This window comes from Salvelinus fontinalis, chromosome 5 (assembly GCF_029448725.1).
Source record: "Salvelinus fontinalis isolate EN_2023a chromosome 5, ASM2944872v1, whole genome shotgun sequence".
Taxonomy (NCBI): domain Eukaryota; kingdom Metazoa; phylum Chordata; class Actinopteri; order Salmoniformes; family Salmonidae; genus Salvelinus; species Salvelinus fontinalis.
Genome location: NC_074669.1, coordinates 47957670 through 47984748, shown reverse-complemented (window position 1 = coordinate 47984748; position 27079 = coordinate 47957670). Strand labels below are relative to the sequence as shown.

Sequence of the window (27079 nt, the reverse complement as noted above, 5' to 3'; positions counted from 1 at the left end):
CTGCATTGCTTGCTGTTTGGGGTTTTAGGCTGGGTTTCGGTACAGCACTTTGAGATATTAGCTGAGATATTAGCTGATGTACGAAGGGCTATATAAATACATTTGATTTGATTCTACAATGTAGAAAATAGTAAAAATAAAGAAAAACCCTTGAATGAGTAGGTGTCCAAACTTTTGATTGGTACTGTATGTACTGTATATTAAATGTGCAATTTTGATGTTTGTTTTATTGTATGTAGACTAAGAAATATGATTCAAGTAAAACAGAAATGCATTTTATTTGTATCTGCACATCATTGACATGTTTATCTCTATTACTGAATCATTATGCAAAGTAAGTTCTGTGTACGTATCGGTTCTCGTTGGCACAGAAGCTCACCTTTTACGGACAAAACACTGGTCGATGCACTTGATCTCAAATAACACCTGTGATTGTTATTGCTCTTTTCATGATACAGGCCAATAGGGCTCTGGTCAACAGAATAGGGTGCCATGTGGGACTAGCCTAATGATGAGCTTTATTGTTGTCACCTGTCAAGTATTTTCCAAACATTGCAGATGAAAGGGAGGAGACGAGCAGAGGGCAGTAAGTAAGTAAAATAACTAGTTTGGGACATTCATCAGTTTGTCCTGGTGAGAGTGCTGTGGTACAATGGTAAAAGAGCAGCTGCACATTATATTTCAGATTTAATAATTTGCATGAACTGAACATAGTGAAACTGTTATTTAGCTGTTTAAAAAAAAAGAAGAAACCAGAAAGTACAGATAGTATTTCTTATTTAGTTTTGTTGTTATTTTTTCAAATTGTATTTCTTCAGTGAATACCAGGTATACTGACACTATTGAAACAGTTGTGTAGAGATTCTGCTATTGACCAGCAGGGGGATTGAGTCCACTATAACCTTTATGTGAGCAGCAATATATCAGGCTGGACAACATTTGGTGTTCTCTGTCTGTGTCAACTGGTCTGGGGCTGGCTCTGCTGATATTCCTGTAATGCCTGCATACCGTTAGGAATGGGGTAGGATGGGGGTAACTGGACCTGTATTCACAAAGCGTCTCAGAGTAGGAGTGCTGATCTAGGATAAGTTTAGCCTTTTAGATAAGAATAATACAAATTATTACTTGAAAGTGGGAACTGATCCTAGATCAGCTCTCTTACTCTGAGACACTGTGAATACGAGCAAAACAGCTCCCCTCTGTCTCTCTACAGGTAGGCCATCTATCTGATGCTGTCTGGTCCCAACGAGTATGACATTGTTGTTGCCCGTAGCATTGAAGTCAAGGGAAGCCAGCAAGCATTTAGCCTCCTTTGATTAAAAGGGTATAACATTCTTTGCCAATCAGCGTTGAGCTAAACTGAGCAAGTTCAAAGGTGAATGGTCATGGCGCACCAACAAAAAAGTGTCAAGGGAAATCAGCTTGGATTTTTGCATCACTGCACTCAAATCCCATTGAGAGCATACGTAATTGACAGAAAAACTTGAATTGTTGCATCTCGTTGTGTTGTCCTCCAATGGCTAGCTAAGTAGCTAGCTAAAACTGGCCCTATCCTAAATTAGCCATGGATGGAGATAGGGTTTGGAATTGTGGTTTTACTTAATTCTCCATACTGGCAAATGATTATAACGGCAATTCTGATCCAAACATTAATTCATACATTGTTGTGCCCCTGGCCTGAGAGGATGAAAGTTCAATACGTAGCTATATGTAGAAGGCTAATGTTAACTACTAATGTTGCACATGAATGGAAGTTAGGATAGCGAGCAAGCATTTTAGCCAGGTAGCCTAGGACAACAAAAAAGTATATTGTGTACTGTATGCCAGAAAGAGTGATAGATCGTTTCTAGACCGTTTCGCCAACATGAAAGAGAGGAGGATGCCATTGGTGTTTCTCTACAGGTAGGTTGAGTTAACATGTTTTTCTACTTGCGCGCACACACACGCACAGCTAACCTTGTGGGGACACACAATTCAGTCCCATTCAAAATCCTATTTTCCCTAACCCAAAAACATAACCCCAACCCTTAACCCTAGCTTATTACCCTAAAATGAACCCTAGCTCCTAACATCAATTCTAACCTTAACACTAAACCCCTTAGAAATAGCATTTGACCTTGACTAACAAAAATGTCCCCAGTTGGTCAAATTCTTGTTAGTTTACAATTCTTGTGGGGATGGCTGGTCCCCACAAGAATAGTTAAACATATCCATGTTGATTGGAATACATTTTTTTTGCTACCTTTTAGTTGTCACTGTATTAGACTAAGCAAAGGTGATTTGATGATGCTGAACTGTTGAAGTTGAAATGGTGCAGGAATAGTGGAGGCAGCTCCTGTTTTCTTTGTGACTTGCGGTAACTCTCTGTAGTTCTAAATCAATTTGTTTAGTGGTCTGAAAATGTCAGAAACATTAACTTGCTTGACCATGCTGTAGGTCATGTAACTGTCTGTTACTGTACCTGCAATATGATTTGTGGACTTCACTGGACAGAGGTTGCTATCTGGCTTTGTGATAAAACAAAGGTGTGGTTGAATTAATTCTGCCACTGTGTTTTCTTATTGTCTCGACCTTTAGACCTACAGTATATATCACGGTTGCAAGGCATATGAATTAACAGATTATAGAGCAAACAACACAGTTATCACAACACATAGGTTGTAATATTGCTCAGCTTCCCCAGTGATTTTACCCACGCACCCCTACTGCTTATGTAACACTGTTTTGCATGAGTGTGTGTAGAGGGGGTTGGGCGGTATTGTTGTATATACTATATGACGTGTGGACGGCAGGCTATTTAGATTCACAGAGTGAAGAAACTCATGCTTGAATTAACCTGTACCCAGGCACGTGCTCAAACATTGTATTGATGACATAGACACTTCACATTACTCACACGCTACAGTCTCATATACAGTATCTGCAAGGTTTCAAATGTGGGTTTAAGCAATAAGTAGTGTCCTTTTTTAATGTAATGCAATTTGATGAGAATGTGTATGTGAGAGTGAAAGTGTGTGTGTGTGTGCTATTTTTGTGCCTTTCTGGGGTGCTGCAAGCACTCTCCTGAGCAGAAAAATCTGTAACGGATGTCTGAGTGAGTCTGTCAGCCTGTGTGTGTGTTACTCTGTGAACTCAGAGATGTTTGCAACCTGTCTGACCCGGAGGGAGCAGCTCTGTTATGAAGCTCTGACAGTCTATCTGTTGCACAGTGAACAAGGGTGGGAAAGACAGGCTGGGATTGGTGGAGAGGAAGACTGCCTTTATGATGTCATCTCCTCCACAACAATCTAAATCAACCTCACATGGAGTTCATGGTACTGTGCTTATTCAGGTTCAAGTTCAAAACAGACCCTGTAACAAGACAGATAAAGACAGAAAGACAGTATGTATTTATTAGATACATATATTGCGAGTAGACTAGCAACAACAACCATACAAATATTTTCTTTTAAAACAATGAACAGAAATCTCAAAACCACATTTTACAATTGCGCTGGTTGATTGTTTGGACCAGTCAGCCCAACAGATATCGGACATAACACCATCCGTCAATATAATATATGCAACGTGAACAGAACACTGGCTTGAGCAGCAGGTGACAGGAATCACAGTGCATTTCCGGAATTGTCTCGTGTGTGTTTGTGTCGTAGTAGTACACTGTTTGTACAATTCCATTATATATACTTTTTTACATTTTATTCTGACAAAACCCCTGAAAGTTAATATTTGATTAAGAACCTTGGCACAACATAGCCACATGGGTTAACAACAGTAACGTTTATATAACTTTTATACTTGTAGGACCTAGGCTGAGAACCTGATGATGACTGCATGAGGTTGTGTTTTTCTGGGGGAGACACACATTGAGGCTTGCATCCGGTGCTTTCACTTGAGCTAAAATTGCAGTTTTATAAGAGAAGAAGTGTCAACAAGCGGCCATCAAAATGGGGAAAAAAAGACAAGAAGAACCTCTACTGTGCATCAACTTGCATAGTTATAATATATGCTTTTTCTCAAGCAATAATACCATATGAAGAGATTATCTGTCCAAACTTTATGATTTGTTGGCTATCTTGCATGTATCAAAAGCCCAGTTAAGTGGCAGATATGGTGTAGTGGTAACACCCCCCACTCTCAACACACGCTGGAGACCTGGGTTCAACCCCGAGTTGTCTGTTCCAACTTCCTCCCTTCTCCACCTCTGTATCACCTTGTCACTTCTAAACTCTTGAAATAAATCTTAAAAATAAGCTAAGTTAAACAAACTGAGGGGTGCTGAATCTATAACCTGACAACCTGCGGTCGCATTCACTATCAATACCTTTTTCTAAGGGAAAACCAAAATGAGAACTCTTATTCGAAAGGTCATTCTAGTAGGCTACTTCGACTTCGAAACAGTTTCTCACATTTTGTGCCTTCATTAGGAACATGACCATAGCCGCGGGAAGTAGGTGCAGCACCAACTGGTAAATTGCCAAGATTAAATCATTATTAAACGTGCCAAAATTAAATAATTAGTCCTGTTTGTACATATGCCTAAATAAATAAAATAATTCAAAATACTACACCAGAGAGGATAATGTAGCCACTGAGGATTAATACAATCTTTTACAAAATAGCTGTGAATTGTTTTAATCACAAGTGTGGGCCACACAGCCTGCAATTTGGGCAGCTGGCTTAATTTCAAACAGCTGATTGTGGAGTTGTGGCTGTCAGTAAACAGCAGCTAAAATTGGCCTTATATTTCAAAATACAATTGCTGGAAAAACACAGTTTTGAAGTCAAATGGCTATGGCTGAAAAGAAAAAGACCCTAATCTGTCTGTAGTTAGGCTACCAAATCTCCCAAAATTGAGTGACCAGCGGAGCGCATCTGCCATCCACGGTGAGCAAACATATTCCCAGAATCCCAGCCCCCTTCACTCACAGACTCTGTGCTGTAGTATAACATTAGTATAACATTATAAAAAAATGTTATACTATATAACCACCAGGCCAGATAGACATAATATTGTACAATCTGCATCTCCCCTCTTTCCGTAGGCTCAAACAGTTGTGAATTAAATTAATTTATTAGGCTGCACTGCAGTGACTACTGTTACCGACTTTAGGCCTACTCATCACATTAGTAATTGTATCTTCAACCACCTCCCACAAACACAGAATTCTATAGCCTCCGTTCACCACTCTACATAACATTGAGTCAGACCTGAGCAAATTTGTTAACACCTCTACACAGTTTGTCTCATTGGAAATTTCAGATGTTTCTCTTTTTTACCAGAACCAATATGGTGTATAAAAGTGTTTCCGCAATCCCGGTCCTTGAGTTGAGTATAGAAACGTTACTATCCCACCCATCTCCAATCAGACATGCTCTACACCATTCAACTGGTGGGAAGAGCAGATAAGTGTTCAACTGAAACCTCAAGAGGGTCATTTGCTTGTCAGCAATATTTGGGCAATACTCTTGCCTTGCCAACCCAAAGACCAGGATTGAGAAACACAGGAGTAGTTATTGGACTTTTCCCTCTGCCTATACTGTGTTCGCTCCCAGCTAACCCACAATCTCCCATTCTATATACTGTACTTGACTAATGATTACCACTGGAAATTGACAGGAAATGGATGAGTTTCCACCATACTGCTTTCATTTATATGGTCCTTTCAGACCAGTGTTCATGACGGTAAGTTGAGACAAGAGAAAGCACACCGCTTAAGATTGTTTGGACATAGTTCAATGGCTGATTTCATAAAAATAATTGTCTCAGGAGCAGGTTGCGGAAGGGAAACGTACCCAAGTAAGAAACTGAACGTTAACAACGTTTGACGTAAGTAAGTCTAACTTTTTAACAATACAAATAAAAAGAGCTCTGCGATGAAACCATCTCTCGATGTATGTTTTTTTTGTCATAACCTATGAAACATCTAACAAAAATAATCGATCAGTGAGTGTCTGAGCACAAGAAACACTATCGCATTCTGCAGAGCAGCAATGTCTGTATGATTTGTCTAGCGTTATGGGTTAGGGTTAGCATGCCTCCAGACCGGTTTGTGCAGTCTTTCCAATTTGCCGTGATAATGACCATAGGAGTTACAAGACAGCCTAATCTGGGACCAGGCTTGGTTAGACAGTGATGAGGGACATAAACAAGAGTTGTGACATAGATCTTGTTGAGCTCCATTCAATACTGAGCCAGGACAGAACCATCCTAATACACACTATGTGGAGGGAACCTCCCCTAAACATCTCCTGATCCTGTGAGTCTATCCTGAGCCTATTAGAGGAAGTGGTTGTGAGAAACTACACTTCAGAGCGAATGTCAAAAGCCTCAAATACCGCTTGAATTTAAGATGGTGTCATTTTATTTACAGTTCCTGTCAAGAAGCTTCACACAAACAATGTGAGCGTACGATACAGCGGCTGGCTATCCATGCATGCGAACCACAACTCCTTTTCATTCTGTTTCCACTTCATTGTCTGAGGTATGAATAGTTGTTTAAATCTCTCTTTTTTGGTTTCTGTTTTGTAATTTTTATAGCTCATTTCTTTTTTTACAGTAATACTTTTTCTTAAAAAACGTTTACATTTAGACAGACAGACGGCAAATTCATGGGGTGACGTTTCCACCAAGTTGTCATGTAAAGTCAGTTTTACTTTAACCCATCTATAGATCAAGGTTAAGATTGGTTAGAGCAGAACCCAGGTCAGTGAGTTAAGGGGGTCTTCCACCTTGAGCGAACAATACAAACCAGCTGAGATCAAAGTGAAGTTTCATGAAGAGCTAGTCAGCGTCAGAAATAGGGGGCCATTTAAGACTGCACAGATGTTCAGAAAGTGTCTAGAGCTGTTTGTTTTACACAGTAAAGCATCATATCAGACAAGCTCTGACATCACAGACATTAACTGAGCAATTCAATAAAATGCTAAACAACAAACAACAATAATCATAACAAAAAAAAACTCAACATAATTATCCAAGTCGTCTTTTCTTTCCCTCCGTTTCTGAGCTTTGTCCTAACAGAGTCTCTTTTTCAAAAAATGTAAAATACTTTATTGAGATCAATCTGTCACCCAAAAAGTATTTCAACCCGGAAGTGTGACATCATCCAATATCCATCCATCCAGTTCACAAATATGCAGAACGACACTTATTAGTGTACAACATTTTCAGTCTGGGACTTCTCTATTTCATTTCTCTAGTTCAACCGATCGCTGCCCGCACCCGCCCGCCCGTCTAGCATCACTACTCTGGACGGTTCTGACTTAGGTATTTGTAGTTGTCCACATATTCTAGGTGTCTGGGTAGACTGTAAACTCTCCTTCCACACTCGCATTAAGCATCTCCAATCCCAAATTAAATCTAGAATCGGCTTCCTATTTCGCAACAAAGCATCCTTCACCCATGCTGCCAAACATACCATGGTAAAACTGACTATCCTACCAATCCTTGACTTCGGCGATGTCATTTGCAAAATAGCCTCCAACAATTTACTCAGCAAATTGGATGCAGTCTATCACAGTGCCATCCGTTTTGTCACCAAAGCCCCATATACTACCCACCACTGCGACCTGTATGCTCTCGTTGGCTGGCCCTCGCTTCATATTCATCACCAAACCCACTGGCTCCAGGTCATCTATAAGTCATTGCTAGGTAAAGTCCCGCCTTATCTCAGCTCACTGGTCACCATAGCAGCACCCACCCGTAGCACACGCTCCAGCAGGTATATTTCACTGGTCATCCCCAAAGCCTTTCCTTCCAGTTCTCTGCTGCCAATGACTGGAAGCAATTGCGAACATTACTGAAGCTTGAGTCTTACATCTCCATCACTAACTTGAAGCATCAGCTGTCAGAGCAGCTTACTGATCATTGCACCTGCCCATCTGTGAATAGCCCACCCAACTACCTCATCCCCATATTGTTATTATTTTTTTTGCTCCTTTGCACCCCAGTATCTCTACTTGCACATTCCTCTTCTGCACATCCATCACTCCAGTGTTTAATTGCAAAATTGTAATTATTTCGCCACTTTGGCCTATATTGCCTTACCTCCCTAATCTTACTACATTTGCACGCACTGTATATATATTTTTCTATTGTGTCATTGACTGTACGTTTGTTTATCCCATGTGTAACTCTGTGTTGTTTGTGTCGCACTGCTTTGCTTTATCTTGGCCAGGTCGCAGTTGTAAATGAGAACTTGTTCTCAACTGGTCTACCTGGTTAAATAAAGGTGAAATATTATTATAATATTTTTTTTACATTCCTCATGACGACATATCATTCATATACCTGGGATTTCCTTTCCTCTCTAAGTGCTGCTTTTGCTTGGGGTTCGATTGGATGTTCAGAGGGGAGCAAGACAGCCATGTTGTGGGGAGGAAGGAGTTATGGGGAGGTTAAAGCGAGTGAGTGCAAAGCATGAGATTGTCTTAAAGGGGAGGGGGGAGATTGGGGCTAGTTTCCTGGACCCAGATTAAGCCTAGTTCTGTACTAAGAAGCGTGTTCGATGGAGATTCTCCATTTAAAGAAGTTAATTTGTGTCCGGGAAGAAATGTGTTAAGTTCTAGAATGTAGGTGATATTCCTGGTTTAGTAGTGTGGTTAGTTAAGGTGGTGCAATAGAAACAATGTGGAGAATGGGAGAATGTGGGGGTAGCGTGGAAGGACATACCTAAGATAACATTTGTCGGTTGATTGTATCCACACTGTCCTGGCACGAGGATGGCCAGCGAGAGCCTGAGGATCCATCAGCTGTGCTGGTGTGATTGATGGTGTCTGAAGGCAGTGTGATCTGCGGTGCTGGTGAGTCTGATTCTGTGTGAGATTGTCAGTAGTCTGGGGACCATTGGCTGTGTGGAAAAGCTCCCCTTTCTTCTACATGTTGTTAATCACGATCCCTCTGGGGAACATTTCCATGTCGTTCCCAGCTAAAGCCAACCCTATTCTACACCTTATCCAAACCAACCGTCTGGTCAAAGCCTGGCTCATTCACAGTGATAAAGAGTTGATTATCATTATGCTGCATATCTTTTATGTATCCTTTATTTAAGCATTAAAGTCACATTGAGATCGGCATCTCTTTTTCAAGTGAGCCATATCACATCTCTGCGTATGTGTTTGAATGACATCCTATTTTCTAGGTTCCTTTAAATCCCCTTGTGGTAATACTGAGAGAGAGTGTGTGTGTGTGTGTGTGTGTGTGTGTGTGTGTGTGTCTGTGTGTTTAGTGACAGAATGTTAGGCACCGTGCTGAAGCTAGGGATTAGGGTAAGACTGCAGGAGAAGGGAGGTATAGCAACAGAAGGCATATACAGGGAAAATACAGGGGGAGGCATCACTTTAGTGCAAAACAAATACCCATCAATGGCTTTGAAGGAGAGGGGAGGGGGACATGTAGCGAAAGCTCATAGCTGGCTGGGTGTAGGATTGGATGTGTGGGGAGGACAATCAAAGAGTCATCTCAAAGGCTTTGTGGCTCTCTGGGGCAACCACTTTTTACACTTTAGGAGAAAGGGGGTTGCTACTGTGAATGATGCTGTATAAAGTACATTATGTGACAGGTTGCATCGGCTAGGACTCTTGGTCTTGTCTTGTCTCTGGACCTGCCACATTGAGAACCAGGGTATCCATCCACAGGTGAATACAGCTGAACTGAGTTAAAGATTGGAGTCTTTTTCGTGTTTTCTTACCACAATAACAACGCTTTGGCCTGGCCCATCCATTGAGCTCATTTGGCTTCCAAGGTGTACTGTCTGTCTTTTCCTTCGAAATAAAGTTTCCTTTGAGTTTTGTCATCAGACAGAGAATATTTATACCACCAGTGGGTTTGTTGTTTGTCCTGTCTTGAACATACATAGAGGAATCCAGTATGAGACTTGGTCCTGTGTGATAAAATACTTCAAAAAGAAAAAAGTGTAAAAGATCTGCGGCCTCTCACATTTCAGGGGTCATAGAACCATACTGAACGGTGTAGTAGGGGACCAAACAGGTCTATATTGGCAACTGTGGAAGTGTATTTGTTTTGCACTCAGAGGGGCAGCTGCTCTGACATGAGAGGCGAGGTAGAATCTGTCAGTGACACCCCCCCGGTCCCTCAACCAATCCCACATCAGAGGGGGCGGGAGTCCTGTGTGATGGGCAGGGCAACATAGAGGAGACACACACAGTCTGCAACCAGGAAGTGCAGTGCAGCCCAAAAGGAAGATGTAGTGGAGGTTTGGGATGGGTGGAATGACACAACCTAGGTGAGGATCAACTGTCATACGAGGTAAAAGAACAGCAAACTATTGTATTGTGTGTGTACACGCAGAGAGAGGTATGTATAGGAGAGGTACACATATACACAGGTAGACAGTTATGTTTACTGTATATATGTGTATTCAGCTTGACAGGTATGTATATTTATATATGCATACGGGTTGAGAGAGGTATGTATGTGCATGCAGGTAGACCGGTGTACTGTATACATGCAGTAAGATAGGTATACAGTACTTGTATGTGTGAGGGTAAAGGGTTGCGTATATACATGCGGGTACACTTGCACTATTGCACAACAAATTGGATATTGTTTGCATTCATAAATAGGTATGTGTGTTTGCATTGTCATAAAGGGAGGTATATGTGTAACTATGTGTAAATGAGGTAGGTTCACGAGTACACGTCTTGGCTAGGAGGAGTTTGGGCTGCACATCAGTGGTGGAAGGGAAGAGTCCAAAAGAGAGAAGTGTGGGGGTACACTTGGTAACTGTCCCAGTGGAGGCTGGTGAGGAGGCCGGTGAAGAGGGGAGCTGGTTGTAGGGTGGAGCCCCCTGATGGAAGCTCAATTGTGGGACAAAATAAAGTAAGCTATCTGCCCTCCTCGAGTGATCGGCAGCTCTGAAAAGCTATGTCAGTCCATGTACTGTATGAATATGTTTTTCTATAGTAGTGTGTGTGTGTTAGGTGAATGTAGATGTACATCAGTAGCTGTCTGTGTGAGGTTTGATTTTGTAAAATTGTGTGATTGTAAGTGTGTATGTTTGTGTCAACCATCTGCCTCTCAGAGTGATTGCCTTCCACTAACACAGAGCTCCACCAGTACCAGTACTCCAACCAGATTTCGGGGGTTTGGGTTTGCATACATGTGCACCAGGTGTATAACAACACAGGAGCAGAACTTCGCTCAGGGCTGTTAGCTTCCCTGTTAGATAGAGACGCACAGCGCGGCCATAGACCATTAACTCAGAAGGGGGGTGCAGCCAGAGAACCCCAACTCAGAGAGAGGTCCTGCAGCCAGAGAACCTCACTTCAGAGGGGGGCCCCACAACCCAACTCAATGTGGGGCCCAGCAGCCATAAGTGCCCCAAGTGCGGCCAGGAGGGGACAGAAATAAATCATCAAAACGGCTATGCAAAAGAAAGCCTTTTTGTTTTTCTCTGTGACTTTTTTCTTGGTGACTATCCGTGTTGCTGGTGGTGATACTGTGTTTCACAAAATGAGGAAAGAGTCCAATTTTTACTCCTTTTCTTTCCCCCTCATAATTCCCCCCTCTCTCTTCTATCTCTTCCAGGTCAAAAGTCAGGGGTCAGTTCATACTTCCTGGTCCTCGAAGACCTCCAGGAAGAGCGGAGGGAAGAGTTCGTTGGGACACTCCACCTTCATGTGGAGGAAGCGGCTGGCGTGGCACGCCCCGATCATCCTCAGGTCTGTCACCTTCATCAGCAGCTTGGGCCAGAAGTGGGGAATGTTGTGCTTGCGGTGGTTGATGTAGTGCTCGAAGGCAAGCAGGTACGTCTCCTGGCACTTCTCGATCTTTTCTACCGACGTCAGGCCCGAACGATCTGAGAGGATCGCAAAATACATACCTTTAAAGACCAATAATAATAATAATAGAGAAATGGTAGAGATATTGAAGCTTGTTCATAAAATGTTACAAACATAGGGAGACCTTCAGTGTGTTCATACAGCTGTTCTTTGTTCATAAAGTGGTTATGTCTGTTCTTAAAGTGGTTATGTCTGTTCATGAAGTGGTTATGATCCTCTGATGTCCTTCCATTGATTGACTGTTTTATCTGTTAATAAAGCAGTTGCGTTTGTTCATAGAGCTGATGTCTGTTCAAATCACTAATGTCTTTTCATAGCTATTATGTATGTTCATAGAGTTGTTATAACCTTTCACAGCCTCCTGGCTCCTCACCTGAGCTCATGAGGAGCACCGCCTGCAGCAGGGCCACCTCCGAGTCGTCCAGGTTAAACTGTGCCAGACTCTTGCCCAAATCAAAGATGGCGTCCGACACCACGCCCAGCCCGCCATTCTTCAGCTGCTCCCTCTTCACCGCCATCTCGCCGCTCAGGGTAAGTGTCTCGCTCTCTGGGTCGTAGCGCACAGCGGCACGAAGCGACATGATCTCCATACAGCAGCCTTTCAATAGGATGATCTGGTCCTCACAAGGCAGCTGGATGGAGGTGAGGAGAGGGAGACTGTTAGAGTGTACACGTCATAAACACAATCAGGTCATCCCATGGCAGTGAGGGGCCTGAGAGGAAACCTATAGTCAGCTGAAGTAGAAAGCACTTAAGGTCAAGACACACACACACCCACACCCACACCCACACCCACACCCACACCCCCACACACACACACACACACACACACACACACACACACACACACACACACACACACACACACACACACACACACACTCTGCAGGTCTCACAAGGTAACTATAGGGCATATGTACATTATACACACAGCCTGGGACCAAACAGAGAGATCATGTTACTAAATATCCAGTTGTTCTAGCAGCTACCATTACCACAACAATTAGCGACATTATTCCTCTGCTGGCCAGTGAGACAGTTATTTATAAATGATAGTCCAGCTACAGACTACATAACTGGTGAATCACAACCTTTCGGGACTGTCTGTCAGGGACTGTGGATGAAGGTGAGTACTGTGTGTGTGTGTGTGTGTGTGTGTGTGTGTGTGTGTGTGTGTGTGTGTGTGTGTGTGTGTGTGTGTGTGTGTGTGTGTGTGTGTGTGTGTGTGTGTGTGTGTGTGTGTCTGTGTGTTTAGTGACAGAATGTTAGGCACCGTGCTGAAGTTAGGGATTAGGGTAAGACTGCAGGAGAAGGGAGGTATAGCAACAGAAGGCATATACAGGGAAAATACAGGGGGAGACATCACTTTAGTGCAAAACAAATACCCATCAATGGCTTTGAAGGAGAGGGGAGCATTATGTCCTCATTATAGAGCAGTATGAGTCATATAGAGGCGGCAGTGGTGAATATACAATATAACAAGTGTAATAACGCACGCACGTAGGAATGAACAGACAGACACACCATAACAAACAGTTCTGCTGAAGGAGGAGAAAGAGGAGGAGGTAATCACAGTCAAGTGTGTGTTGATGAGCCCCATTAGAGACTCACAGGGCCAAATGAGGACACAGGACGGAGACCAATACACACAGGAACTTACACAAAAACACACAGGCACACACTACACAAAGCGCTTTAAACCCACCTCTGAGAACATGGTAAGTTTTTTGGCAAAGTCGACGACGCGTGTGATGGCGGGGGTGATGATCTTGGTGAACTCGCTGAAGGCCTCCAGGTCTACCTTGTCTCCGTCTGGGGTGGGAGCCCCGGGGGACTGACCTATGTCCTCAGGCTGGGGACACAAAGATGGCGTCTAATGAATTGTCCCACTGGGCAATCTCCCTCAACAACTTTAAAAATCTGCTATCCGTGCAGCTAACCGATCGCTGCAGCTGTACATAGTCCATCTGTAAACTACCCACCCAATTTACCTACCTCACCCCCCATACTGCTTTTATTTATTTACTTTTCTGCTCTTTTGCACACCAGTATCTCTTCTTGCACATGTTCATCTGATGATTTATCACTCCAGTGTTAATCTGCTAAATTGTAATTATTCGATTTATTGCCTACCTCATGCCTTTTGCACACATTGTATATAGATTCTCTTTTTTCTACCATGTTATTGACTTGTTTATTGTTTACTCCATGTGTAACTCTGTGTTGTCTGTTCACACTGCTATGCTTTATCTTGGCCAGGTCGCAGTTGCAAATGAGAACTTGTTCTCAACTAGCCTACCTGGTTAAATAAAGGTGAAATAAAAATAAAATAAAAAAACGCAGATCAATCAACCTTCTGGTTTGATATTTCGGTTGTCACCAGATCTGGGTTCAAATTTATGCTCATTTAAGTATTTTGTATTTATATACTTATTTTCATTGCATTTAAATATTTTCAAATAATGTGGCAGAAATAAACTACTTCTATTTGAAGTATTTGAAACTATTTTTAAATGATTTCCTATAAATAGCCTACTAATTGAAACAATTTGTAAATAGTTGTTTCCAAATACATTATTTCAAAAACCCCTAGGACCTAACAGACCTGGGTTCAAATGCATGGAGTATTTAAAAATGTGTACTTGAAAATAAATGTGTGTGTATTTGAGTACTTTCCAAGAGTATTTCCAAATACATTCCAATATTCCACTACTTTTATTTTCAAATATACAGTACCAGTCAAAAGTTTGGACACACCTACTCATTCAAGGGTTTTTCTTTATTTTTAATATTTTCTACATTGTAGAATAATAGTGAATACATCAAAACTATGAAAACAACACATATGGAATCATGTAGTAACCCAATATTTTTTTTAAAAATAAAAAAATATTTTACAGCTTTGAACACTCTTGGCATTCTCTCAACCAGATTCATGAAGTAGTCACCTGGAATGCATTCTAATTAACAGGTGTTCCTTGTTAAAAGTTAATTTGTGGAATTTCTTTCCTCAATGGGTTTGAGACAATCAGTTGTGTTGTGACAAGGTCAGGGTGGTATACAGAAAATAGCCCTATTTGGTAAAAGACCAAGTCCATATTATAGCAAGGACAACTCAAATATACAAAGAGAAAAGACAGTCCATCATTACTTTAAGACATGAAGGTCAGTAAATGCGGAAAATTTCAAGAACTTTGTCGATAAAACCATCCAGCGTTATGATGAAACTGGCTCTCATGAGGATCGCCACAGGAAAGGAAGACCCAGAGTTACCTCTGCTGCAGAGGATAAGTTAATTAGAGTTAGCAGCCTCAGAAATTGCAGCCCAAATAAATGCCTCACAGAGTTCAAGTAATAGACATCTCAACATCAACTGTTCAGAGGAGACTGCGTGAATCAGGCCTTCATGGTCGAATTTCTGCAAAGAAACCACTACTAAAGGACACACATAATAAGAAGAGACTTGCTAGGGCCAAGAAACACGAGCAATGGACATTAGACCAATGGAAATCTGTCCTTTGGTTTGATGAGCCCAAATGTGAGATTTTTGGTTCCAACCGCCGTGTCTTTGTGAGACGCAGAGTAGGTGAACGGATGATCTCCGCACGTGTGGTTTCACAGTGCAGCCTGTTTGTGTGTGTGCGCGTGTGCGTGTGTGTGAGTTGATGTATTGAGTGAGTGAGTGAAACGATGTACTGAGTGAGTGAGTGAAACGATGTACTGAGTGAGTGAGTGAAACGATGTATTGAGTGAGTGAGTGAAACGATGTACTGAGTGAGTGAGTGAAACGATGTACTGAGTGAGTGAGTGAAACGATGTACTGAGTGAGTGAGTGAAACGATGTACTGAGTGAGTGAGGTGATGTACTGAGTGAGTGAGGTGATGTACTGAGTAATTGAGTGCGTGAGATTGGTTTCGAGGCTGTTGTTATCAACACCTCAGATATGCACTGGATCAATCCATTCTGAGCAGATCCACGTCAACTTTACATTGAACAATAAAACCATTTTAACATAGCCTCTGCGTGCTATGTCTTCTTCGCCTGGTTGCCAGGCAACAACTGTTTGGACCTAAGCGCCAAGGCAACCATCGTTAAGGAGACACGTGTGTATGGGGGAAGTACTTTCCTCTCAGAGGGGGCTACGTAGAATTGGTTGCTTAGGCAACAGGGCAGATTCAGTAAGTTCTTTTCTGAATGGCATTCCTACTGTTAGTACGAAGCACTGTCTCCCCACAGGAGGTGGCATTCCTATGTATGTCACAAGCAGTCCTCAACCAATCATTGCAGATGACATAAAACAACTATCTGACATAAAACAATAAGTAAGGAGATGTGACTTGTGCAATTCAGCCAGTGAGTCAAACCTCCATTCACGAATTGGTGAATGGACCATTATTTTATAAAGATTTTTAATTTACTGAGAAACCGAGACACCCACAAATCTACCTGTTGTTGATTAGCTTAACTTAGTCTCGCTTAGCCCTAGCCTATCCTATTTTAGCCTATAGCCTAGCCAACTTTAGATTAGCATAGCATTAGCCTAGCATCTCACCAGGAACTTGCGTTTCTGTTTCCAGTGGGAGCCCTGCGCGTTGGTGTGGTGGTGGGCCTCTGTCACATGGCGGATCAGCTCCCACTCCGAGCTGTCGGGCTCCGGACGTGTCTGTAGAGTCTTCACGATCTCGTCCTTCTTCCTCTTCTCCCGGTTCTCCTCAATCAGACGACGCTTGGCTACCCGCTTAGAGTCATCCAGCACCACTAAGGACACAGAGTTGTTTTGTGAACCTACTGTATTTCAGTGCTAAATGTAGAAGTAATGGAAATGTAAAGCAGTGAGAAGGTAGGTGTGATATATTGTGAAATATATGGTTGACACTTATGGTCCCACACTCATCGAGTGTGACACTCACGGTCCATGGCCATGCCAACTGCAATGCACTTCCTGAAGCGACACAGTTGGCACTGGTTCCTTGTGATCTTGTCGATGATGCAGCAGCCATCGTACTTACAGGAGTAAGCCGGGTGAAGGTTCTTCTGGATTGTGCGCCTGAAGAAACCCTGTGGACATTGCTTGCATCAACTTAGTTATTTCAAAGTACGTTATCAACATAATGACGTTATATCAACCACTTTGGTAGTTTGTTATCTTAGGGGCTAAGTTTAGAAAAATACAATTGGTTCTGCAATGTTGAAAATCCTATAACAAGGTGTGGATACCAAAGTTTATTTTTCAATTTCAACTTATTTATCGAAGAAATAGGGAATTCTTTAAGAAAAGTGCAAGGGTAAAAATATACGGTATTTGGATGCAACTGTATATATTTTTTAAATGTCACTAATATAATATATCAATAATTTTTTAATAATTGTCGATAAGTTAAATTAAATTATTAATATACACAGTTTGTGAATTAACACTTCCTCCTTTAATGCATATACAAAGTAAAATCAGGTTATTTCCTAGTAGTCACCGTGGAATGCTTAGGTCATATAAAATGTAACCAAACCAGTCCTTGAAGTCCTACAGGCAAGTCATGGGCCATGTCTCTCACCTTGCAGCCCTCGCAGGTGATGCAGCGGTAATGGTAGCCAGTGGCCTTGTCTCCACATACCACACACGGCTCATCCTTCTCCAAGTAGCTGGGGATGTATCCTGGGACAGAGAGGCTCAGTGCTGAGGGAGAGATGGAGAGGAGGAGGAGAGATGAATTGGAGGAGAAAGAAAGAGGAGGAAAGAGGGAGAAGAGGAGGAAAGAGGGAGAAGGAGGAAGAAGAGGGAGTACAGGAGGAGGAAGAGGAGAAGAGAGGCAGCAAAGGAGGAGGAAAAACAAAGTGGAGGAGAAAGGAAGAAGAGGGAGTACATGAGGAAGAGGAGAGGGAGGGAGCGGAGGAGAGGAAGAAGAGGAGAAGAGAGAAGTGTTAGCACGGAAGCAACAAAAGCACATGTACAGGAGAAGTGTGTATGTGTGTGTTTGATTAGGTCTGTCTGTGTCTCGTGTGGGCACACACACACACACACACCACACACACACACACACACACACACACACACACACACACACACACACACACACACACACACACACACACACACACACACACACACACCCTGACCTAATAGCACTCCAGGGGAAATCCTAAAGTCACTCACCACCTAAAGTATTCAGAGTAGAGAAACACATTTACCGTGTGGCGGTGCCAAGACTACACAGCTGAAACATATTTATTCCTGACAATTCTAACTTGGAATCCCTTCTTTTCGAACAATCTACTTAAAATAAATGGTTTCTCTCTCCAACTCATCTCCTGAAACGCGTGCCCGCATCTGAGTCGAAAATACTGAAAGCAATTCTTTGGCATATTCTACACATACTGTAATACACCATATGGTTTAAGTAGAGAAAAATGATTTCACTGACCAGCTAGGAATTCTGTCGTGTGTTTAAAACTCACCCCTCATAAAAATACTTTATAGAAGGGTATCCAAAGCATGTGGCTGAGTGGCTAGAGAGTAAGTGCTTAGCATAACTAAATGATACAAAAATGTGTAAATGAGCATCGACTTGTCATTAACTGAGGAATAGTGGCCAATGGCTTGTAAATGAACTTACCAGACATGCTCTTCAACGAACATGTGCTGTTCTTTCTCTTCCTTTTTGGTCCATTGGGCCACCTGGGTGGGGAGTTCACTTTTTAATTCAAACATACAACCAGCACCTTAAAAAATAACATTCCAAAATACAAGCCACCACCCACCAACCAATCACCAACCGCCCTGTAACCAAAAACCCCCAAAACACGATCAAAACAAGACAACTACAAAGCATGGCAGCCATACAAATCTCTTCACAAGCTGATTACCATTTCATTGACAGGACAAACTACCTCCCATCCCCCAAACAACATATTCTTCTGAAAATCCCCCAATGTCATTCAGTTACTAGGTTTACAGTAAGAGAGAGAGAGAGAGGGAGACATTAGAAACAGAGGGGGGAGCTAGAAAGAGAAATATGTGCAATTGAATCACAAAATTCATCAGACAAAGGTAGTTTCTGCTTAGAAAATGGAGGTTTCCTAGCACACACCACACACATTACCATACCCAATGTTACAAGACATCTATTTGGGTATTTCTGTTTTATTTTAACATCAAAGTCATTGACGTGTGCTGCTGCTCCCTTTAGGAGGAACTGTTTTCTTTCGCCAGGTCAAGCAGGCTGACCAGTGCACTCACGCTTCCTTTCACTTCACTTGTCAGATTAGGCTAGTTTCATAAGGACAGAGCTCTTTCTCTGTCCTGGACAGATCCCTGTATCTTTCTCTATCCATATCCTCTCTGACATGGTCAATATAATACACAGTCACTCCCTAACAACACCATTAGTTTTTGGCTCTTTCATTCACTCAGCCTCAAGGGTTCTGTGGTTATGTGGAGAGAGACGTGCCAGGACATTCACTTAACCATGCTCGTGCACACACACACATGTACAGGCGTCACAAGGAGACTAATTCCCTTGACACCATCATTCATCCATGTATGACAGTTTTACAGATCAACCTCCGTCAAGTATCCCTAAATTGTGCTTCATCTAAATGACTGGTCTATCTTTATATAACATCAAGTTACAGTTTAAGTGAGAGTTTTGATTGGCTTAGCACATTGCCTTCAATGTGAGTTCAGTGATTCTCCATCGTCTCTCCTCCTCTATACCCCTCTCCGTCCTCTCTACCTGTCCCTTCTCTACCCATTTCTCCATTCAATCTCTCCCGGTTCCCTCTCTCCCCTTCTCCATCAGAGATATGTTATTCCCAAAATGGTTTATCCTCCTCTTCAAATGTGAAACTTGGCATTGGCTGTCATATGCTCACACGCACACACACCTGTTGATGCAGTAGGGTTGCAGAATATGCATGGCTGCAGTCTGTATATCCCCCTGAGAGATCTGAATAGTATATCCTTCCAGAGCGATCCTCTCGGTACAGTATCTGGGATGCTGTGATGTTGGCTGGGTGCTTCAGCTCTCACTACTCTCTCTCTCACACTCCCTCCCACTTGCTTTCCCTTTCCTTTTCTGGAAGGGAGTAGTTGCTTTGCTTTCACTCTCCCAACCTCTCTCCCTCTTTCCATCTCTCTCTCTATCCATCCCTCTCTCGCTCATGCTTTCATCTGTTGACCCCTTCCCCCTGATGACAGCCAATTAGTTATAACTAGGAATGCACCTATATGAAACGTTTGGCCGATACCCATAACCGATATTTAAAATATGTCCCCATTACCAGTAAAACATAATCAAAACCTATTTCTTTCACTTACTTGCTGTGCTGTTTCATTGTTCAGTCTCAACCAGGATTTCATCATACATGTCAAGCAGTGAAGTTTCAGCTCTGTGCGCACTGTCACTGTGTCCGTTTCCATCTTGTCCGGCTGTCTAACATTTCACGTAAACCCTGTTTGTCTGCATCAAAGTAGCGGTCCTTGTACCTAGCATCGAGCATGGGGGCGACACAGTAGAGGCTCAGAGAGATGCCACCGAATCGCTAGTTCACAACCTCTAGTAGAGTACTTTTATAAGTAAACTCGACGGTCTGTGTTGGCATTTTTGTTGAGCAGTCGTTTCAATGCCATGACAGTCAGTTGTTTGAATAGAGCTAGGATTGTTCATGTTTTCAAGTTTCAAACATGTTCTCAAATGCCATTGAAATGTCAGCAGCGGTATGATAACCAGCACATTCTTGAGCATGAAATACGGCTTTCCTCAGTAGGAAATTCTCATCGACCCACTGTGCTGTCAGACTCAATGCTCATGGGGCTGACATCGCTGGTCCAAATATCAGTCGTGAAGCTAATAGCAGTGACGCCCATAGCAAGTAGCTCATGGATGTGAGTTTCAACAATACTGTGTAACTCCGGTAGGGCAACATCTGAAAAATAGCGCACTTGGTAGTGTGTACCGGTGCTCTACCAGTCAGCGAAAGCCAACATCACAAACGACAGAGAACGGTTGATTGTCAAGGGCAATGAATTCCATTATCTTGGTGTTAATGGATTTCGCCTTTGAGTTGTCTCGCTGAAATTTTCTTATTCTTATTCTTATTCTTTCAAATGACTGCTCGACTTGTTAACTGCTTGATCCACACAGCAGACATTGTGGGCTAGGTTAGGAATGCTTTGTTGCGCGTGTAGCGCTATATTTTACGTGGCGTCATTACGTCATCTACCTACATTATATAGCTATGCACGTCAGCTTTGACATCGGTTTTGCACATCGGCGTTAAACTAGACACCGGGCCGATGCCGATGTTGGCATTTTAGCTAATATCATCCGATTCCGATATGCTTACCGATATATCATGCATCCCTAGTGATAACTATCACCTCATGTGACAGAGCTTTAGAAGAAACCTCTGCCTCTCTCTGTTCCATCCTTCCCTTCTCAAAATCCCTCCGTCCTCCCCCTCAGAATTACTTGATCTTTAATCCCAAATCACAGAGGCTTTGCTTATGTAATCATGGAGATTGTAGAATACAATAGGACCCACAGCTACCATGTTGTGACATTTTTATGTAACACCTGGTAAGCATTCCAATGATTGTCTTTGAATGGTGTTACAAAGGAAAATAAAATAGGTAAATGTGTTTGATTGATCAATAATATAAATATGTGTTTTATCAATTGCTCTTAGTGCTCAGTGTTTTGAAATTCACTGCCGGTGTTGAATTTAGAGAAAGCACAAACTGAAACACAAGCAGTTTTTTATATATACACTGAACAGAAATATAAACGTAATGTGTGACAATTTAAGATTTTACTGAATTACAGTTCATATAAGGAAATCAGTCAATTTAAATAAACCAGTCAGTATCTGGTGTGACCATCATTTGCCTCATGCAGCACGACACGTCTCCTTTGCATAGAGCTAGTTGACTAGTTGACGTTGGAGGCGGCTTATGGTAGAGAAATTAACATAAAATTATCTGGCAGCAGCTCTGGTAGACATTCATACAGTTAGCATGCTAATTGCATGATCACTCAAAACTTGTGGCATTATGTTGTATGACAAAACTGCACATTTTACTGGCCTTTTTTTGTCCCCAGCACAAGGTGCACCTCTGTAATGATCATGCTGTTTAATAAGCTTCTTGAAATTCCACACCTGTCAGGTGGATGGATTCTTTTGTCAAAAGAAAAATTCTCACCAACAGGAATCTAAACAAATTTGCGGACAACATTTGAGAGAAATAAGCTTTTTGCTGCGTAGATTTTGGGAATCTTTAATTCAGCTCATGAAACCTGGGACCAACACTTTAAATGTTGCATTTATATTTTTGTTCAGTGTGTATATACAGTACCAGTCAAAAGTTTGGACACACCTACTAATTCAAGTTTTTTTCTACATACATTTTCTGCATTGTAGAATAATATTGAAGACTTCAAAACTATGAAATAACACATATGGAATCATGTAGTAACCAAAAAAAGTGTTAAACAAATCAAAATATGTTATATTTTAGATTCCTCAAAGTAGACGCCCTTTGCCTTGACAGCTTTGCAAAGTGAAAACATGTTTTTAGAAATGTTTGCAAATGTAATGAAAACGAAATACATAAATATCTAATTTACGTAAGTATTCACACCAGAGTCAATACTTTGTAAAAGCACATTTGGCAGCGATTACAGCTGTGAGTCTTTCTGGGTAAGTCTAAGAGTTTTCTACGCCTGGATTGTGCAACATTTGCCGATTATTATTTTCAAAAGTCTTCAAGCTCTGTCAAATTGGTTGTTGATCATTGCTAGACAACCATTTTCAGGTCTTGCCATAGATTTTCAAGTAGATTTAAGTCAAAACTGTAACTCGGTCACTCAGGAACATTCACTGTCTTCTTGGCAATCAACTCCAGTGTAGATTTGGCCTTGTGTTTTAGGTTGGTGTCCTGCTGAAAAGTCAATTCATCTCCTAGTGTCTGGTGGAAAGCAGACTGAACCAGCTTTTTCTCTAGGATTTTGCCTGTAGGATTTTGCCTTAGCTTCATTCACTTTCTTTTTTTATCCTGAAAACATCTCAGGTCCTTTTACCTTTTCTCAATAGGGGGGGGGGGGGGGGGGGGGGGCGCTGTTCTCACTTTGTAAAAAATCGTTCCCAAATTAAACTGCCTCGTACTCAATTCTTGCTCGTAAAATATGCATATTATTATTACTATTGGATAGAAAACACTCTCTAGTTTCTAAAACCGTTTGAATTATATCTGCGAGTAAAACAGAACTCATTTTGCAGCAAACTTCCTGTCAGGAAGTGAGAAATCTGAAATCGAGGGCTCTGTTCCAGGGTCAGTTTATTAACCTGTCTAGGATCAGCGTGCCGCTAGCGGCACACCCCCCCCCCCCCCCCACTGAAAAACCAGTGCCGCGAAATTCAAAAAAAATATTTTTTTTAAATATTTAACTTTCACACATTAAAGTCCAATACAGCTAATGAAAGACACAGATCTTGTGAATCCAGTCAACATGTCCGATTTTTAAAATGTTTTACAGGGAAGACACAATATGTAAAGATGTACATCTATTACCTAAAAACACATTAGCATAATCCACCATCTTTTATTTGTCCACCAACACCAGTAGCCATCACCAATTCGGCTAAACTAAGATATTTATAGCCCCTAACCAACAAAAAAACTCATCAGATGACAGTCTGATAACATATTTATGGTATGGGATAGGTTTTGTTAGAAAAAAGTGCATATTTCAGGTAGATGGCATAGGTTACAATTGCACCCACCGTCACAAATGGACTAGAAAAACTACATTGAGCAACGTGTTTACCTACTTACTAATCATCAAACATTTCGTAAAAATACACAGCATACACGAATCGAAAGACACAGATCCTGTGAATACAGACAATATTTCAGATTTTCTAAGTGTCTTACAGCGAAAACACAATAAATCGTTATATTAGCATAGCACATAGCACATAGCAGCCCAGCATTGATTCTAGCCAAAGTGGGCGATAACGTCAACATCGCCAAAAATATATTAATTTTTTCACTAACCTTCTCAGAATTCTTCAGATGACACTCCTGTAACATCATATTACACAATCCATATAGAGTTTGATCGAAAATGTTTATATTTAGCCACCAAAATCATGGTTAGACAAAAAATGTCCTTGCGCCACTTAGACAGTGATCTACTCTTATACATAAATACTCATAAACGTGACTAAAAAATATAGGGTGGACAGGGATTGATAGACAATTTAATTCTTAATACAATTGCGGAATTACATTTTTTAATTTATCCTTACTTTTCAATACAGTTTGCGCCAAGCGAAGCTACGTCAAAAAACATGGCGCCACTAAAATGTTTCGACAGAAACACGATTTATCATAATAAAAATGTCCTACTTTGACCTGTTCTTCCATCAGTATCTTGGGCAAAGGATCCTTTATTGGGAGTAATCGTCTTTTGGTGGAAAGCTGTCCTCTTACCATGTGGAAATGCCAACTGCGTTCGGGATGAACTGAAAGCGTGCCCAGCTATTCACAGCGTTAAAGAAATAAATGTCCCAAAATCGCACTAAACGGATATAAATTGCTATAAAACGCTTTAAATTAACTACCTTATGATGTTTTTAACTCCCATAACGAGTAGAAACATGACCCGAGTAATATTACCCCCTTCACTAATGCTTGGAACAGGTGCGGGCCGGTGTCCTCTAGGCGCATGACGCAGCTCCAAAAGAATGACTAGCCTCAGGGTTTTTTCATTTGTAGTGCCTGTGAACGCGCAATCGACCCCATTGAAATCGTCATCACGTAAAGGCATCCAGGGGAAGACGTAAGCAGTGTCTGTATAGTCATAGCAATAACAGTGCCCTTTTAACTGACTTCAGAACAGTGGCCAACATTTCTGAAATCTGACTCCATGTCAGGGAAATTGCTGTAGAATGGGCTCTGTTCCACTTAGAGACAAAATTTCAACTCCTATAGAAACTATAGACTGTTTTCTATCCAATAATAATAATAATATGCATATTGTACGATCAAGGATTTTGTGGGAAGCCGTTTCAAAAATTACCCAATTAGCATAAATAGTCTCAACAGCGCCCCCATCCTCAACAGGTTTTGCATGGATTCTATGGGTCTAGATGCACTGCATACGCCTTCCCCTAGATGTCAGTAGGCAGTGAGAATTGGAATGGGGTGTCTAGCTAGATCTGAGGCCCGAACAAGAGCTCTTGGAACCGTGGGTGTAGTCTTTTAACCGTTCGTCTTGGCGCGAGACAGACCTCAGGATTGCGTTCTGAAAAGCTGTCGTTATAGGCGTTAGATATATCCGGCTCTGATTTTATTCGATATATGTGTTAAAAACATCATCAACTAGTTATATTAAACCGACTTATATCAGTTTATTCCGATTTTCGGGATTTTCTTTGTGATGCGTTCTGGGGATTTGGACACTTCTGTGCCGCATGGCTAGCGTTGGCTAGCGTTCTACAGATGAAGACGACATTCTACAACCGAACAACGATTATTCTGGACAAAGGACAACTTGTACAAGATTCTGATGGAAGCTCATCAAATAGTAGGAACGATTCATGATGTTTTTTCGTATTTCTGTCGAAAATGTTTAGACGTAATTTGGGCGCTGATTGTGGGCGCTGTATCGCTATAACGTAAGCTGTAAGTCGTACTAAAGTTAATTTTAAAAATCTAACACAGCGGTTGCATTAAGAACTAGTGTATCTTTAATTTGCTGTCCAACATGTATTTTTTAGTAAAGCTTATGATTAGTTATTTGATTAGAGTAGGTGCCTCCAAGATTTCTCCGGACAATATTTCTGCATTTTCACTACGTATTCACATTGTTCAACCACGATTTGTGCCGCTAAATATGCACATTTTCGAACAAACTATATATGTATTGTGTAATATAATGTTATAGGACTGTCATCTGATGAAGTTTGAGAAGGTTAGTGGAAAAATTATTATCTTTTGCTGGTTTATTCGCTATCGCTAACGTGCCTTGATGAATGAATGCGGTAGTGTGGTAGGCTATTGTAGTAAGCTAATATAATGCTATATTGTGTTTTCGCTGTAAAACACTTAAAAAATCTGAAATATTGGCTGGATTCACAAGATGTTTCTCTTTCATTTGCTGTACACCGTGTATTTTTCATAAATGTTTTATGATGAGTATTTAGGTATTTCACGTTGGTTTCTGTAGTTATTCTAGCTGCTTTGGTGAGACTACTGCAATGTAAAACTATGATTTATACCTGAAATATGCAAATTTTTCGAACAAAACATATGCTATATAATAAATATGTTATCAGACTGTCATCTGATGAAGTTGTTTCTTGGTTAGTGACTATTTATATCTTTATTTGGTCGAATTTGTGATAGCTACCTATGCAGTAAAAAAATGGTGAAAATATGCGGTTGGGTCTTTTGCTATCGTGGTTAGCTAATAGAAATACATATTGTGTTTTCCCTGTAAAACATTTTAAAAATCAGAAAAAATGATGGCTGGATTCACAAGATGTGTATCTTTCATCTGGTGTCTTGGACTTGTGATTTCATGATATTTAGATGCTAGTATTTACTCGTGGCGCTATGCTAGGCTATGCTAGTCAGCTTTTTTAATGATGAGGGTGCTCCCGGATCCGGGATTGTGACCAAGTAGATTACAAGCATACCCATAACAAGATGCAGCTAACACTACGCTTGGAAAAGTTATTTACCACCCTGCATACCACTGCTGGCTTGCTTCTGAAGCTAAGCAGGGTTGGTCCTGGTCAGTCCCTGGATGGGAGACCAGATGCTGCTGGAAGTGGTGTTGGAGGGCCAGTAGGAGGCACTCTTTCCTCTGGTCTAAAAAATATCCCAATGCCCCAGAGCAGTGATTGGGGACACTGCCCTGTGTAGGGTGCCGTCTTTCGGATGGGACGTTAAACGGGTGTCCTGACTGTCTGAGGTCATTAAAGATCCCATGGCACTTATCGTAAGAGTAGGGGTGTTAACCCCGGTGTCCTGGCTAAATTCCCAATCTGGCCCTCAAACCATCATGGTCACCTAATAATCCCCAGTTTACAATTGGCTCATTCATCCCCCTCCTCTCCCCTGTAACTATTCCCCAGGTCGTTGCTGCAAATGAGAATTTGTTCTCAGTCAACTTACCTGGTAAAATAACGGTAAAATAAAATAAAAATTCCTTTGCCACATTTTTTGCAGCATTACTTTAGGGCCTTGTTGCAAACAGGATGCATGTTTTG

At 41.5% G+C, this 27079-nt stretch overlaps 1 protein-coding gene across 6 annotated transcripts in view; it reads right to left on the bottom strand.

Annotated features, from left to right (window-relative positions):
• Positions 1-3366: 3366 nt before the first annotated feature.
• Positions 3367-27079, bottom strand: part of LOC129855734 (thyroid hormone receptor alpha-like) — a 76614-nt gene continuing 52901 nt past the window's right edge. For 5 of the 6 annotated variants that reach the window (XM_055923709.1, XM_055923711.1, XM_055923710.1 and 2 more), the window contains 7 exons: positions 18415-18476; positions 17356-17477; positions 16714-16861; positions 16356-16561; positions 13508-13654; positions 12176-12434; positions 3367-11819 (listed from right to left, as the gene is read on the bottom strand). In XM_055923709.1, the coding sequence (XP_055779684.1) occupies positions 11569-11819; positions 12176-12434; positions 13508-13654; positions 16356-16561; positions 16714-16861; positions 17356-17477; positions 18415-18476 (1195 nt within the window). In that variant the 3' untranslated portion in view covers positions 3367-11568. Of the gene's footprint in view, positions 11820-12175; positions 12435-13507; positions 13655-16355; positions 16562-16713; positions 16862-17355; positions 17478-18414; positions 18477-19684; positions 21620-27079 lie in introns of those variants that run through there. The other variant, XM_055923714.1, reaches the window with a different exon arrangement.